Source organism: Abrus precatorius, unplaced genomic scaffold, assembly GCF_003935025.1.
Source record: "Abrus precatorius isolate BTA unplaced genomic scaffold, Abrus_2018 Scaffold3, whole genome shotgun sequence".
Lineage (NCBI taxonomy): Eukaryota > Viridiplantae > Streptophyta > Magnoliopsida > Fabales > Fabaceae > Abrus > Abrus precatorius.
Window position 1 is genome coordinate 22,093,722 of NW_020874373.1, and position 18,285 is coordinate 22,112,006.

The 18,285-nt window shown below is 34.1% G+C and overlaps 1 protein-coding gene and 1 non-coding gene across 2 annotated transcripts; one reads left to right on the top strand and one right to left on the bottom strand.

Annotated features, from left to right (window-relative positions):
- Positions 1-6,685: 6,685 nt before the first annotated feature.
- On the bottom strand, positions 6,686-6,792 carry LOC113864144. The gene has a single exon (XR_003504747.1). It is a non-coding gene; the product is annotated as a small nucleolar RNA R71 (small nucleolar RNA).
- Positions 6,793-7,939: 1,147 nt separating this feature from the next.
- LOC113862336 lies at positions 7,940-8,753 on the top strand. The gene is made up of 2 exons (XM_027495425.1): positions 7,940-8,418; positions 8,696-8,753. The coding sequence occupies exons 1-2, from the start codon at positions 7,940-7,942 to the stop codon at positions 8,751-8,753; spliced, it is 537 nt and encodes a 178-aa protein (XP_027351226.1).
- The last annotated feature ends 9,532 nt before the right edge of the window (positions 8,754-18,285 follow it).

An 18,285-nucleotide genomic window follows, 5' to 3' on the forward strand; every position in this document is an offset into this window, starting at 1 on the left:
GATGAAATTGTTCAAGTCTAATTGTTATGAATCCATTGAGAGTAATTTGAGTGTTGTTTATTTATGTTGGATTGTTATGTTGTTCTGTTATGCATTGGTAATGTTTCTTTGTTATTTTAAATAACTGAATATTGGCTTCCATAATATGGAAAATTATGAATTATTGGGTGTAATATGACTGATATGTTGTTATTTATATAATTGACATTTTAACTTTAAGCACGATAAACACCGTGTATGCATTTGTCACCTAATGCCTTCGTGAGAGTAATGCAGATGTTGCTATTTTAATGAGACTTGACATTAAATTGGTATGATGATTTCCAGTTGTAGAAATATAAAGTTTTTTTTTTTTACCCCTATGTATGTATTAATTTTTGCATATCGTATGACATTAGTGTATGACAAACAAATATATGGCTGATGATTTATATTATTTGACTGTATCATTAAGATGGTTTTGTTTAATAACCAAGAATTACTTTGAATTTGAGCAGGTGATTAATGAACATCACTTCCAAAAATACCACCACAGTGTTGATTGTTATATTTAAGTAGTCATGACACCTATATCTAATACTTTCTGTTGACACGAGTTTATGTGTATTAGTTACAAAACATGGCTAAATTATGCAATGCTACTATATCATTATAAACAAACATTACCGTACGTTAACTGTTCAGATTACACAACTTAATGTAACACTCTTTTTCATTATTCGGTAAATTATGTTTTGTTTAATATTAAGTAGTATTATAGTGCATTTAGAAGAAAGTATAGAGGATTTTTAGAGAAATTCTGGTGCAGGGGGTCTCGCTCAAGGGAGGCAAATCTCACTCAAGTGAGACTAAGCGCCCAAAAATATGATGTTGCAGGGCTATCTCGCTCAAACAAAACGATTCTTGCTTAAGTGAGATAGGATAAATTCAGCTCAACTGTCACCTCGCCTAAACGAGAGTAATCTTGCTCAGGCGAGGACTCACAGGACAAACATCCTACTCTCTAGACGTCATCTCGCTCAAGCGAGATGGAACTCGCTCAAGCAAACATATCAGAAAATGTTGGGCGAGACCACTGTCTGCATATCTCACTCAAGCGAGATGTTTGTCGTTCAAGTGAGTTGTTCCTCACTTAAGCGAGAACGCGCGAGGTTGAGGGGTATTTAAGAAATTTCCAGCATGAAAAATTGATTTCATTCCAAACTCACATTCCTCCACTATTTTCTCTAAACTCTTTCTTCCTTTTCTCCAGAGAAAAGTCTCAAAAACTGATTACTCTTTCAAACTCACTTATTGCAATGTGGCTGAGATAGTAGAGGGTAAGAAATATGTGTTGATGAAAATTATTGTGTAATGAATACAATGTGATGAATGATGAGATAGTTGAACCCGTCGTGGGTGATTGTGTATTGTGAAATGCCATCAATTAGTGATTTAAATATGGGTCTGTGTGTCGTGTGCTGTAAATGAGTATGGGCCTGAGTGTCGTGTAATGTGAATGGATGTGGGCTTGAGTGTCGTATGCAGACATGAATATTGTGTATAATCAGAAATGTGTGTGAATGAGATATGATAAATGTCATTGTAGTGATGCTATGGATGGTTCAGCGATACATTGGAGGTGTAGAAGATGAGGACGGTAGAAATACATTGCGTGAAGAAAGAGTGGTGGTAACACCAACAGTGAGCGTGGGTGCACCACAGGCCACACACTCTCCTCCCGACTAGACCTTGACCACTACCTTTGTTGTGCGACTTGTGACTGCACACGCGATATTCGTGAAGCGGGGGTAGCCAACGACCGTTCATGGTGTGAATCTATGATCACAGTACCACAATGAGCGTGTAAAATGTTTTGGTGTCGTGAGTGCATCAGTCGTAAATTGAAATAAACTATTGAATCTTGTTATTTGCAATTATACTTGTGTACAATGTATTATGAATCGTGCGAAATATGTGTGAGATGAGACTCTATGTTTAATTGTGTTTGTGTGTGTCAAGTAGTGTAGAGTACTCACCCTTATATTTATTTTTCAGGTAACCAAGACGATCAACACTGGACTCAGTGAAGGATAGATGAAACTGCTATAGGATTAGAAATTTATTAAAACTTTGATATAATTGAATTAATCCTGTAGCAATGATTTGATACAAGTTGTAACTTATCCTTATTTTGAATATTTTAACGAACTATATATGGAGAAAAACCTTTTTGAATGAAACTTTATTTTCTCCCATTTTTTCTGAATTTTGATATTTTAGATTAAATTTAAAGTGTTACAACCAACGTTGTATTTAATTGAATAGATGTAATAACAATGACAATACCGTTCTTATGTCGTGGTTCACTTACATTTAACTTGTGTTACTAACCTTGCCAAATATAACAGTACTATTTCTACAACAATATTGTGTGTGTGTGTGTGTGTGTGTGTGTGTGTGTGTATACATTCTTACCACTCTTAAGATATTACTATGAATGGCATAACCTATGGATATCCATTGAAGAACCCAAGTTGTGGAGTTAGCACTATAACTAATAACAACGATAGTCATTATTATGGTTATAAAATGTGAGGATGATAGGTAAAATAAGGAAAAATTATTAATGAAGCAAAATACCTATCACTGCAATTTGAAATCTCCCTAAGTTCAACGACTGGCCATGAATCAGCATCATCACCACCAATGGTCATTTTAGAAGAAAAATATTTGGAATCCAAAACCAAGTTTAGTTCAACATACAACACCTCCTTTTGACTGACAATATAAATATTAAGGTTTCATAATCAATGAATCTTAATAATAATGAATGTCATATGTGATCGTCCTTACTTACAACGCTATTGATGTTTTTTTCTCCTTCTTTCAACTTGTTGACCTCAGGAAATGAATCAAAATGATATATTATTTTCTCCTTTATACTAATGACCATTAAGTACGACTGTACGAGTGAAAGGACTCACGGATTGGCACATATATCTATTTTAGCATTTAATATACAAGGTTAGGAAGTGAACAATTTTACTATATGATCGCCATGTTATGTATTGAATATAATTATTAAAATAACATGACACTAATGTATTACAAGTCTAACGTTAGTGGCATCTAGTCAATGACATAATTTGTAATTAAATGGCTGAGTAATTTTCTTTAGATTATTATGTTGCATACATAAATTTTACTTAATTATTATTTTCTCAGTAAAATTTTTTTCATATTAGTCAATAATAAACAATTAGTAAAGTACAAGTATATTAGAAGTTTACCATAAAAGAAGGGAAAAACAACTAATGTGTGATGGGATCACCATATTGTTCTTGCATCCACATCATTTTCATTGCCACAAGGTTAAATATCTTACATATTTAGTTATCCATAAAAGGCTTCTTAAGTGATGAGTCAGGAGGCAGAGGAGTTTGTAATAGGTTGACCAAACACGTCAATTATGCATGTTAATAATGTATAGACCTTTTCAAATATATAGTTACCCAGGTAGAGGCAATGAAAGTCTCCTCTTTTGAACTCGTTGGTTTTATGTTGGAAAATAATTTGGCTAGAAAGAGGAGTATTAGTTGATTGTGTTAGCATGTAAATGAAAAATGTTTAAACATTATACCCATTGTCACTCACCTCGTGTCTAAATCATTTCCAAAGACAAAGGCAAACACTTTCATCTCAAACTTTGTCAAACCTATATCTCCTATTACTGTGAATTTAGACTTTACAAACTAAGATGTCAGAAGAGATGACATATTAAACATTGAAGCATTTAATAACATAAAAGATGATTTTATACAATAGTAACTGTTAAAAGACTTTGTGGATGATGTGGCTTGTATTATTACCCTAGGTAGAATGAATCTATTGGATCTGCACATTTACTTGTTTACTAGTAGTAGTTGCTGAAAATGTAATGAATTGATGAGATGCAGCCTAACTACATCGTCCGAAAGGAATATTTGGACAACTTCTTGTATCTAGTACAGATCATTGCGGTGGTTGCAAATATCATGACAACAACCTCTTCCCATAGACATTTATCTTGCACATGGGAAAATAAAATTTATTTACATAGTACAAATAATATTGTCTTACCATTATGCACAAAAATGTAATTACATGTTACAAGAGAAACAACATGGTAATACTTACAAACCTTGGTTAACGATGGCATTGATGTTTTAGCCAAGTTTGGCATATAATCGTTAATGCTAGATGTGGGCTGGTGTGGTTTGTTTGGTTGTAGCGTTTTCCTCCCTCTAATATTTGGCACACCTACAACATTTAAGTAGTCAATGTCCTCATCTTTTTCGGATAGCATCATAATTGTGTCAGTGTCATCTTCTTGACTTACAAATGATGTACTTTGTCGAATCTTTTGATGCACTCCTAACTGACGTTTGACAGGGAAGCTCGTCAGAAAATAATACTCTTTTCTCTTTATATGTTGTTGAAATTGGTGTTGCCACATGTCTCAATGTTTGGGAATTATGGACAAACTTGTTATCAACATTGTCAATGTCTACACCATTAGCCTTGCAGAGAATGAAGGGTTAGTGAAAGATTAATATTTTTTGTATTGTATACAAAAACTCGTTGGTGGAAATGGTTGATAAGTTATGTCATGCCAAAAATTGGGTCAATGTACTTACAATGTTCATCATGTTCCTTCTCTATTTGTCCAATTGGTTGAGATGTGGAAAACAATCAAAATGATAGACTTTTTTTATCCTTCATACTTATGACCATCAAGTACTAGTGAGTTTTTGACTCATGAAACGAGACGTATATTGATAAGTCTATAATTAGGCCTTATTTTACAGCTCATATATTCATATTTGATATTTATTTTATTTGGATTTTACACTAATTTATATATTAATTGTGTAGTTTGGTACAAAGAGGCCGCAAGTGAATGTTGGGTGCATTTTGGGCCAAAATTGATAGAAGATTAGAGCTTCGCAGCAACCAGCACGCCCAGACCCTTCCAATAAGCACGAGGGTGCTTTAAGCCCATACACAGTCATGCTTAAGGCCTTGCACAGCTTTGCTCATCTGCAGGAAGCCCAATTATGAAGAGTTTTTAAGGCTTTCAAACCCTATTAAAAGGAAGACCTGAGGCACAATTAGGAAGACCATTTTGACATCTTGGCTTTTGCTTTAGGATACATCTCTCATCTCGTCTCTCTTGCACGGGATCCTTGGCACATGCTTGGCGGGACTTGGAGCTTCGAGCGATCGTACTTGAAGACCGGGAACACATCTCACACTCTAGTTTGCTATTTCTTTTGATTATGACTTTGTTTATGATTGTTTTAGTTCTTTTCTTTAGCATGAGTAACTAAGTCGATAGTTAGGGCTATGAGAACTATTGTTCATGAATTTATGGAATTTTGATATTTAAATTTAAATTTGATTTCCGTTTTATGATTAGATTTTATCCTATTGCGCTTCTTTCTTAATCCTAATTAATTATATTGTCAAGCGACCATACCTCGGTTAATTAATAGATCTATAGGGTAAAACAAGACAAAGGATTATGTGGACCAAACTAATCTTTCTCTTATAATCGTTATTAAATTAACAAGTTCATAGGTTTCTTAAGCTTTCTCAAATTGATATCTTGCATGACCATTAGGGATATTAATTTAGAGAAAAGAATATTAATATTACATGACCATTGGGTATTAATAGTATTCATATGAATGATTGGTAATCACAAGGAAATCAGATTTAGAGTTAAATAGAAAAATAACATAAAGGATTGAATGAGAAAACCCATATGCCCTAGGTTCCTCTCCGATAAGTTTAACCAAGACGTGCATTGTATTCTTTACTCTTAGATTTATAATTGATTTTATAAATTCTTGTTTTTAATTAATCTCGTATCTTTGAATTTTAAACAATTGAATTAGGAAATTTTTAGTAATTGAAAAACAATCCTTGTGGAACGATATTTCAAAAATTTAATTTAAGAACCCTTTATTACTTCTCGATGGGTACATTTGCCCTCCAAACAAGTTTTTGGCGCCGTTGCCGGGGATTGCTTTTTCAATATTAAGAAAATCTCAAATTTAATTAATTTAAGCAGTTTGTGTTTTATTTTATTTTGTTTTGTTTATTGTTAAATTTTTCTTTTATATTTTATAATTTTCTTTTTTATTTTATTTTAATTTTTTTACTTCACAATTTCTTTTAATGTATGCTCACTCGTTCTAAGTGCTCTACATCTTGTTTATTTGATCCGAAGATTGAAAGAACAGTTCGTAGACAAAGAAAAGAAGTGAGAGAGTAAAGAATGGCAGAGGGAAGGAGATCGATCCAAGATTACATGACACCCACTGCTAGAGGCACTCATGGAAGCATTGTGGCACCAAATGTGGAGGCCAACAATTTTGAATTGAAACCAACACTTATAACCATGGTCCAGAACTCGATACAGTTTGGAGGCATGCCTAATGAAGACCCCAATCTTCATCTGACAAAGTTCCTCTGATTGACGGATACCATCAAGTTCAATGGAGTCTCCAATGATGCTATTCGACTCCGTCTTTTCCCATTCTCAGTATCTAAAAAGGTGAATGCTTGGTTCGCCTTACTCCTAGCCAATTCCATTAGAATTTGGGAGGATCTCACTCAACAATTCTTGGGAAAGTATTTTCCCCCATCAAGGTCCTCTAAGCTTATGACGGAGATATGTTGCTTCCAACAACATGAAGTAGAATCCTTATTCGAGGCATGGGAGCGATTTGGAGAGCTTTTGAGGATATGTCCTCATCATGATTTTCCAACGTGGAGACAGGTACAAATTTTTTACAGTAGCTTATCAATCACTACCATGACTACAATTGATGCCGCAGCAGGAAGGTCCCTTATAAGAAAAGATCCAAATGATGCATAGAAGCTGATAGATGAGATGACATCTTCTAGCTTTCAGTGGCACAATGCTGACTATTACGATATCAAGAGGAAAGAGACTGCTTCGGTCTACCAAGTAAATAGCAGCAGCCCACTAATCAACCAAATGACAGCCCTTGCAAAACAACTAGAATCTTTAATGAAGGCTCAAGACCAACCTGTAAGAGCTTCTGCAAGCCCAAAATTTAAGTAAGAAGAGGCAAACTTCATGGGCAATCATAGTTTGGGGTGGAGGAGTAATCCTCCTAACTCTTGGGGGAATGGCTTTGGAAGTCAAAATTCAAGTGTTAATCGCCCTCCTCATGTGCAAAGTCAGGGAGCAAGACCTGAAGGAAAAGAAGCTCCTAGATCTTAGTCTAACTTTTAAGAACAGATGATGTAATCTATGCATTACTCTGATAAGAGGATGACAGAGCTTGAATCCAAGTTGGACCAACATATTGAGAGAACTGATAAGAGGTTCACAGAGGTCAAATCTGAAATACAAGCTAGCTCCTCTAAGATGAGTGCACAATTGGAGCAAATTATGAATCTTCTGAGTCAAAGAGTGATGGGAACACTACCATCTCAACCTGAGCCTAATCCAAGGGAGCAATGCAATGCCATTACTCTAAGAAGTGGGAAAAATTTGAATGGGACGCAAACACATAAGTCATGCACGCCTGTGCTGAAGGAGGAGCACACCCTTGCATCACCTTGCACGCCCATGCTGCCTGAAACAAAACAGTCGTGCTTAGAACAACACGTCCTTGTAGACAACGAAGGCATGACTATGCTAGACTGAAGCAAGGTCGTGCTCAACGAAGGCGCGCCTGTGCTGGATGATGAGCAAGGCCGTGCTTACCACCTAGATGCGAAAAAGGAGACAAGGGAAGATGCACCAGTGGTGACAAAATCGAAAGTTCCATTTCCACAATGATTGATGAGTAGCTAGAGAAACCCTCAGTTCAATAAGTTCCTTGGGATCCTCAGAAAGCTCCACATCAATATTCCTTTTGTTGAAGCCATATCACAGATGCCGAAATATGCTAAATTTCTCAAGGAGATGCTAGGCAACAAAAAGAAATTGGAAGAATTTAAGACAATCAGATTGAATGAGAAGTGCTCAACAATTTTATTAAGGAAGCTGCCGCCTAAGCTTAAGGATCTAGGGAGTTTTACAATTCCATGCACTATAGGCAATTCTTATTTTGATAAAGCGCTCTGTGATTTAGGTGCTAGCATCAATCTAATGCCATTTTCTGTGTTTAAAAGGTTGGGTATGCAAGAACCCAAGCCAACTTCAATCTCTTTACAGCTTGCTGATCGTTCAATAACGTATCCTAGGGGCATAGTGGAGGATGTCCTAGTCAAGGTAGATAAGTTCATGTTTCCTGCAGATTTCATTGTCCTTGACATGGAAGAGGATGACGAAGTACCCATCATACTAGGGAGGCCTTTCCTAGCCACAGGAAGAACGATAATAGATGTTCAGCAAGGGAAACTCACACTAAGGCTAGATGATGAGGAAGTTGTATTTCAAGTTTTCAATTCTTTCAAGTACCCTTCTAGCCAAGAGTTTTGTCACTTTGTGAGCACTATGAATGTTACTTCTCCTCCTCCAATTTATGTGAAGCATGAAACCACAAGAAAAAGGCCAAGGAGGAAGCAATATAAGAAGAAGAAAAGACAAAAGCTTAAATCATCCATTAATAAGCCTCCTAATTCGAAGCTTAAATTTTCTTCACTTTATTCTAATCCTATCTTATGAATAATTTTTCTGATGTAATAGGTGTTGGGGAGGCAAAGCTGCTCGGGAGACAATTGCATATCGAAGGAGTCACTTTTGAGACTCATACCTTCTTCCCACCATGATTTAATAGGAACGTCAGGCTCGTGACGTTAAACAAGCGCTCCAGGAGGCAACCTGTGTCTTTTATTTTATTTCTTTTTGTTTATTTTAATTTTTGCTATTTATATTTTATTTTTAGAATAAAGAATAAGCATATTGAAAAATTGCAAGAACGGAGTTGATTGTTTCCACACTTTTGAGCTTTGATTTGGAAGCACGCCCGTGCTCTATCACATACACAATCGTGCATTGAGTCGCAGTTGTGAGAGAAAGCTTTACATTATAAGCATGGGCGTGCTCAAGATTTCAGCATGGTCGTGCTCCCTCACTTGAAGTCGTCGCGCCAAGAATTATTAGGGAACCTCTTTCCTTTTTATTCAATTGCCTTCTTTGCATGCTTTTAAGTTAATTGCTTTCAAACATTGATGACAATGTTTCGCTTTAAGTATGGGGGAGTAGTTCCTAATTATATGATTGTTATTTGCATATTACTAAGTAAAATGCCTATACTATTTTTTATGATAATTGAAAACTTTTTCCCTCATGGAACCCAATTTTTTCCAGATAGAAGTGCATGTTGAGTAATTATTATTGGCATTATACTTTTATTTGGAAACTAATAATTAGCTGGGTTCCTTACTTTTATGCTCTACATTAAACTTTAACCCACAGATGTGAGTTTTGAGCCTTAAAAGGGATTTCTAGCTTAATTTAATTAATTGTACCCCTTTTCTCGTTGTTTTGTGTGATTATCTCCTTAGGTTTTGTGATCTAGAACTTGACTTGGAACCGACTTAAGACTTCTCTTTTTAATTACATGTTTTTAATATGATTGAGGCATAATAGGATTTTTATTCTTGGCTTTCAGCATGTTTAAGATATAACTAGTTGTCCAGTTTGAGCTTTATTGATTTTCTTGGTCCCTTGCATTAAATTTATAAAATATTTGATGACCTTGAGTTTATGAATGAAGCAATTGAGTTGTTGAATTGTTTGATTAATTCTCCTCTATATCTCTCATATGCAAAAAGAAAGAAAGAAAGTATGAAAAAGAAAATAAAAAAATAAAAAAAAAAAAGAAAAGGAAAAGGGTTATATATGATTGAAAGGAGAGAGGAGTAAAGATACTGCTCATATACAAAAATATAAAAAATACTCCAAGAGCTTCATTTGTAAACTTAGGGGATGTTTATAATTTTTATTTATTATTACCCCTTTGTATATCCCCTTTCTTTGATTTATCTCACCTCAAATTATTATAACCACTTGGCCACATTAGAACCTGAAAAAGACCTCATGATTTTTACGTACATTTAATTTATTTAGTGGAAAGTCGGTTTATAGTCAAGCCTATGGTAGTACACTTTTCTTTAGGAAAACTGAGTGATATTTCATTTTGTCCCTTAATAAGAGACGAAAGTAGAGTACTTTAGTTTAACCTTTGAGTGAAAAGTATGGAATTATAAGATTCTAATTGAGAATCCTTTTGATTGCTTATTCTCACTGATATTACTCTTGTTGCTCTCTTTATCTCCATTGTTTCGGGTTTCGTGTGTGGTATTATCTTTTAAGTTATTATGTTATTCACTTAACCAGCACTTTGCTTGAGAACAAGCAAACAGATAAGTATGGGGGAGTTGATAAGTCTATAATTAGGCCTTATTTTACAACCTATATATTCATATTTGACCTTTATTTTATTTGGGTTTTACACTAATTTATATATTAATTGTGTAATTTGGTATAAAGAGGCCGCAAGTGAATTTTGGGTGCATTTTGGACCGAAATTGATAGAAGATTAGAGCTTCGCAGCAACTAGCACGCCCAGACCTTTCCAACAAGCACGAGGGTGCTTTAAGCCTATGCACGGCCGTGCAAAGCAGGAAGCCCAATTATGAAGAGTTTTTAGGGCTTTCAAACCCTATTAAAAGGAAGACCTGAGGCACCATTAGGAAGACCGTTTTGACATCTTGGCTTTTGCTTTGGGATACATCTCTCATCTCGTCTCGCTTGCACGGGATCCTTGGCACATGCTTGGCGGGACTTGGAGCTTTAAGCGATCGTACTTAAAGACCGAGAATACATCTCACACTCTAGTTTGTTATTTCTTTTGATTATGGCTTTGTTTATGATTGTTTTAGTTCTTTTCTTTAGCATGAGTAACTAAGTCCATAGTTAGGGCTATGAGAACTATTGTTTATGAATTTATGGAATTTTGATATTTGAATTTAAATTTGATTTCTGTTTTATGATTAGATTTTATCCTATTGTGCTTCTTTCTTAATCCTAATTAATTATATTGTTAGGCGACTATACCTTGGTTAATTAATAGATCTATAGGGTAAAACGAGACAAAGGATTAGGTGGACCAAACCAATCTTTCTCTTATAATCGTTATTAAATTAACAAGTTCATAGGTTCCTTAAGCTTTCTCAAATTGATATCTTGCATGACTATTGGAGATATTAATTTAGAGAAAAGAATATTAATATTGCATGACCATTGGGTATTAATAGTATTTGTATGAATAATTGGTAATCACAAGGAAATCGGATTTATAGTTAAATAGAAAAATAACATAAAGGATTGAATGAGAAAACCCGTATGCCCTAGGTTCCTCTCCGATAAGTTTAACCAAGACGTGCACTGTATTCTTTACTCTTAGTTTTATAATTGATTTTATAAATTCTTATTTTTAATTAATCTCGTATCTTTGAAGCTTAAATAATTTAATTAGAAAATTCTTAGTAATTGAAAAATAATCTTTGTGGGACGATATTTCGGGAACTTAATTTAAGAACCCTTTATTACTTTTCGATGGGTACACTTGCCCTCCAAACAAGTTTTTGACTAATTGTACTTACAATGTACTTATAATGTTCATCTTGTTCCTTCTCTATTTGTCCAATTGGTTGACATGTGGAAAACAATCAAAATGAGAGACTCTTTTTATCCTTCATACTTATGACCATCAAGTAATAGTGAGTTTTTTACTCATGAAACGAGACGTATATCTATTCAAATATAATGTAATTAGGTCAATATTTTAATCATAGATTTTATTTGTTAATAGCAATAAAAAATTTAGGATCATAATTTTCACTAGTATATGATAAGTCTGTACTTGAAGACATCTAGTCAATGACATAATGTGTCAATGAATCCCTAAGTCGATCTGCTTCCATAATATGATGCTGCAATGTAAATTAATTTTATTATAGCGTGTCTCATACATAACAAACAACATTAATTCTTTACGTAGTGGATCATGTGACCATGTTAGTAAAATAAATGATAAGATAAGATGATACCACAAATGAAGGCAAAGAGAACCACAATGTGATAGGTTCACCAAGGTCTTCTTGCATCTAAATCATTTCCATTGCAACAAGTTCAATTATCTACATACCACTGACATATATTACCAAATGTTAACACATATATAACTGTTGAATAATCTAATATTCACTGAGCCAATGATATACACATATCAAGGAGTCGCCATTCTTACCTTTTCACTGATATTGTTGGAGGGACACAAGCAATCAAATTCTCAACTTGTTCGTATTATGTACAAAAATCATTTCACCAAAAAACCAATGCAAGCAAATTTATAATTAGGAATGACATTAATATGATAATGTACATATAGGATTCAATACAATAATGTCATAGGATAAAACATGATAATACTCACCTAGTGTCTACATTGTTGCGGGACACATAAGCTGAAAGTTGCATCTCAAACTTACTGAGACCCATATCACCAGTGGGCCTAAATTTTGACTTGAAAACTGTTGAATTTTACAAGCATTGAAAAGTACATATATTCACACTTAAATTTATAGATTTAGTTCATTGTCCTTTTATCTACTTAAGATTAGGAATATTGTTACATGTCATTTTACTGAAGGCAAAATGAATCCATTAGGTCTACAAATGACATTAAGTTTTTGGTGTTTGGAACTTTAGAATGGGTACTACTTTGATGACTTCTAGCTTGACTGTGTCATTAATAAGAAATATAAGTTGAATTTGGAGTACCTTTTTTTGGGACCCTCATGGGTGGGGAATTGCTTCTTAGCATTCTCTTTGCATGGCAGTCGGTATGTCTTAACAAGGTACCGTTGAGTAACATTATGCATGTAAAGAAATTGGACATATAGCTTTTCAATGACAATAGTCCTAATGTAATTATACAACGTAGTAACAAACCTTGGCAAATTGCTCACATGTTTGTTGTACGTTGGTTTTGAAGTTTTTTGGTGATGAAGTCAATTTCATCTTTGTCTGCTAAGTCGTGTTTGTCTGTGGTGTTATTTGTGGCCCACTGAATACTATATTATCTTTGTTAATGTTTTCTTCCTCAAACAACATCACCATAATGTTTGTATCATCGTCCTCACATTGGAAGGATTATATATTGTTACTCTTTGATGCGCTGACAAAAGAGGTTCAACATGTGTTGCGGGGGATGATATTGGGAAGTTCCTTTTAACTATGGGAGTTGGGACTTTTGGCTTCTTTGTTGAAGTTTCGGGATTCAATTCTATTTTACCAATAAGATATTCATTCTCTAAATGATTAGCCTTACAAATAATTATCTGCATCATTGTGACTCCAACTTCGATTGCTTCTATTTTTTTTTTGTATTGCCAAAATTTTCTTCTCCAAAGACTGCAATTTGTGAAGTTATTATGTTAAATTAGGCTCTACAAATAATAAATATATAATCTAAAAAATTACATCACACGTCCAACATGAAAAACATGGGTATACGATATTAATGAGATTTTTAAACAAATGAAACCTACGCATATCATTTGAAGGGCATCTTTCCATACATGTGAATCAATGTTCGATATGGGTTATGATCCTTCTTCTTGAGTGCATTACATTTGTTCAGGCGATATCAAATGAAACAGGACGTACAACAATTAATATAATCTAAGAATAGAATGTAGAGATAGAAGTACTCAACTTTCTAACCTTGGAATTCATTTTTGCATTGGAATTTTGGACGAAATGTTGGTCTTGAACATCGTCGTTACTCATGTTTTCAATTTTCATTTTGTTTGACTAACATATGTCAATAGAATTTTACGTTTAAGTAGATGCATTTATTTAGATTATTTTAAAATATCTTATTAGATCATGTTACACGACAAGTAAACACCTTGTGTATTCTCCTTCATAGTATTCTTCGTTATGTCATCATATCAGAAGGGCAACAATAATGCTAGATGGGACTATTTTCATTAACAATGATGCACTGTGTCCAATACGATATCAACAAGCATTAAATGCATCTAGAGAATAAAAAGGAATGAATGGCACACTTATACTTAGAAATGTGACAATTTTTACAAGTAATGGTTACATTGTAACTATGTTGGTATAGATTAAGATAGTCGATTATGTTTTAGGGTAATTTTATTTTTATTTTGTTGTCATTTGTATTATCACTTAGTATGACAACACTTATGTATTGATAATTGAATATATTTGCTGCCTATTATACAACGAGATTTTTGTGTATAATGCTCGTGCGTGATGAATTAAACCACTTTAATTACTCTATTAACAAAATATGCCTAACTCCTAAGTCATTAAAATTGGCATGAACAATAAATTCTGCAAAGATCTTACAAAATCATATAAAACATAAAATGTCAAATTTCTACATAAATAGTTGTGTTGATTAACATAAGCAGTCTCAAAATGAACCACACTTAACAATGGTTGGCTTAACCACTAACCATTGCTACCAAAAAGACTAACAAACGCTAATGTGTAACTACTTTTTTGTCCCCAACATCATACCAATTAACATGCCTTGCACGAATGTCATGTCAATGCCACCTAATTCTGTTTTTTGTGCACTGACATCAGTCGATGCTTTGGATTCATAATTTTTGTTGTTGCCAATATAACCACATTCCTAAGCCTTGTTCTTATTTGTTTTTTTTTTTTTTTTGTATTTTGATGACATCTTGAACCATTGCTGCTTCATGCTAGCTTGTCTTATAACTTCAGCACTTCCAATTCGCAGTACTGTAACCAATATTTGTTGGCATAATCAACATTGCCAAATGACTCGAAGTAAGCGCCACTATATCGAGGTACGTGGAATTACATTCAGGCCAACTCTCATATAATCCATGTTTACACCCTACATAAAAAACATTATATTTTTTCCTTTCAGCCTCATGCCATGGGTTTTTACTTCTATATCCTTGTCAGTCATTGTAATGGTTATGTCCTTCCATAGCATATATTCACCAGTTGTGATGCTAAAACCTGTTTAATATTTTCTTATCAATATGTTAACAAGTTGACATTATAAACCAAAAATGTTTCAAGTTTTTATTACTTAATAGATATGTTTTGCAACTCCTGTTAGTTTCACGCATTAAATAAAATATGACAAAGGATTGCGGTGGAGTTTAGATGCGTATGAAGGACCAAATTTGGCAAACCATTCGTGTAACGGCGAGACCGAGACTCGTACTACTTCCTATCCCTTTCCTTTAGATATCTCGACGTGTAATGTATACCAATTGCTGTAAAGAGTCTTGGACCAAATGAATTTTTTTTTAATAACATAAGTACATAAGATTATTTAACCTGGTTTATGGAAACCACTATCATTCTTGAGTATTGAAAAACTTGCTTTTAATATATTTTAAAGTGACATGCGGTCACGACATGAATCTTGATTCTTCATGCACCTGATAGACAACAGTTTATAAAAATACATATTATGCTCTTGTTACTAGTAATTCCTCATGAGGTTCCATTTCCTTATTACACATACTCAAAACCTTTAGAAACTCATGATATTAGTAAGTACCACTTGAATAGTATAGTTATACCATGTATTAGCGTAACCATGCAAGTGGACTCCAATATTTTTCATATGCTCATGAGCCAATTACTAATAATATGAGATACAACATGTGGTTTATCACTTCAACTAGAACTCTCTTAGGGACAAACCTAGAGAGTTCACATTCATTACCTACATGCATTCAAGAATCAATTTCCTGCCTATTTAATTCCATCCAAATTAAAATAAGAAGATAACTGATAACATAAACCTAGTTATATAGATAAATCTCACAATTGATAAAAGTAATTACGAATTATCCAAGAGTATCAGAGTACTAAAACAAGGTATATTACATCCAAGTTACCAAAATAAAACATAAGGTATCTAGTCCTCCACCATACAACAAGTGGAGTCCTCTAGCAGCAAACGCCAAAAGAAATAACAAAAAAACAATCAGGACTCCTGGGAAGGGTCATCCTCTATCTCCTCGATATCCAAAGAATCCTCCTCAAATTGAATTCAACATGGAGAATAAGACGAAGAAAGGCCATCCTCAATATCTATGACAACTAAAAGAAAATATTCAACACCACAACATATTTCAACAAAGAAAAGAAGGAGTGAGATATATTTCCAATTAAATAACCTTCACAAAAGAAACAAAACAAAGTAAATACGAGCAGACATCACATTAACACAATTGTAACTTTTACAATCTAACAAAATGCAAGTCTAATTACATGATGCATGATTAATGCAAATGATAACTCTTGGTTTGGCAAAATCTCATTTCCATGCTTATGTGACTCTGGGTCCACAACAATCCTATTGTTCAAAAGTTGTTGAAAGTTTCACTAGCCAGCCTACATTTCACATGTGTGGTGGGGACTCGAACCTCCACCAACCGATCTAGCTCGACCAACAAGATAAGCCTAAGGAGAATGTCAAGATAAAGGAACATCGTGTGGCAATTCTTAGTCGGAGTTCTGGGGCCTATGACGCTCATAGGACTATTGGTAAGTTACCCACCTCTAAATCTCTTAGACGTCGATGTCCTTCCTATATTTCACCAACAGCAGTTATAAAATAATCTCATGACTTCCTTCACATGGGAGTGGAATTTCGCACACATTTGCCTTCTAAATAGTCATGCACACTTTTGGAGTTTCACTCCCTTAATCACGCAAACATGCGCTCGCCAAATTTAAGATTTAACATCATTTCATCAACTATTCAGAAACATATATATACAGAATTGGCAAATACTTATACCTTTGCCTCAATGCACTTTCTCTAAGTATTCCAAGCTCACTAGCTTTGTCTCTTTCTTTAAGTTCTAACCATTACATGGCTAGAGTTACACTACTCATTTATTTTCAAAAAGAAAGAAGAGAAAGTTTTCACAAATGTTTATTTTTACTCACACAGTGGCTAGACGTAGAAAGTTCCAAGCTTTTCTATGGAAGAGGTGCAAAAACTTCATCTCATTGCTTTAATTGGTGAAAACATTGAGAAAAGAAGATGAAAGAGTGTTTTTCCTTTGCTTGGATGTTCAGAGAGTAATCAACACACTCCTTTTCAACATGCAAGGGAAAAATGATTTTCCGTGCAATGGAGGTTATAGGTTGAAGTGTTGTAGAAGGAAAAGTGAGAAAACACTTCTGTAAGCATGGGGGGAGTGCTCAAGGTTTTAGTTGTGGAGGGTGGCAATTTCTAGCCCAAAGCTTGCTGGAAGATACAACGTGGAATGAAACCTCATTGCCACCTATTTTATGCGTGCAAGGGCATTATGGTTTAATGACTCTTCTGGAGTTTTTACATCCTCATTTTGGTTGCCTTAATTCTTAGTTTCTTTTTCTTTTTCAAGAATGTTTATCTTTGGAACCAAAAAGGTCTATCATGCTTCATACGCGATTCAACTTGATTTGTAACATTAAACTGTCCAATTGGAACATTAATTTTTATTGGAGCATCAGCAGTCGACACATATGATTTAGTCACTATTTTTGTATTCGTAAACACATTTGATAGTTACTTGGCTAAATCTTGCAAATGAATTATCTTTTGAACTTCTAATTTACAATATTTTGTTCGAGGATCACGATGAGATAAAGATAATTCATTCCAACTTATCTCCCTTTTCAAATGCTTATTTTCTCCCATAAAGTAGGAAAAAGTGATTCATCAAAATGACAATCATCAAATCGAGCAATGAATAAATCTCCTGCCATTGACTCAAGGTACTTTATTATAGATAAAGATTCATAGCCAACATATATGCTTAACCTTCTTTGAGGACCCATCTTAGTGTGTTGTGATGGAACAATAGGAACATACATTGCACATCCATATATTCTAAGATGAGAAATTTTTGGTTGTTGACCATAAACTAATTGCAAAAGGGATAATATATGATAGCTTGTTGGCCTGATGTGAATAAGTATTGTAGCATGCAAGATTACATGTCCCCAAGTAGAAATTGGAAGTTTTGATCTCATTAGTAATGCTCTTGCAATTAATTTTAAACACTTGATTAATGATTTAGCAAGTCCATTTTGAGTATGTACATGTGCTAGAGGGTGCTCAATATCAATCCCAATAGACATATAATAATCGTTAAAAGCTCAAGATGTAAATTCACCAGTATTATCAAGGCATATTTTCTTAATTGGATAATCAAGAAAATAAGCTCTTAAAC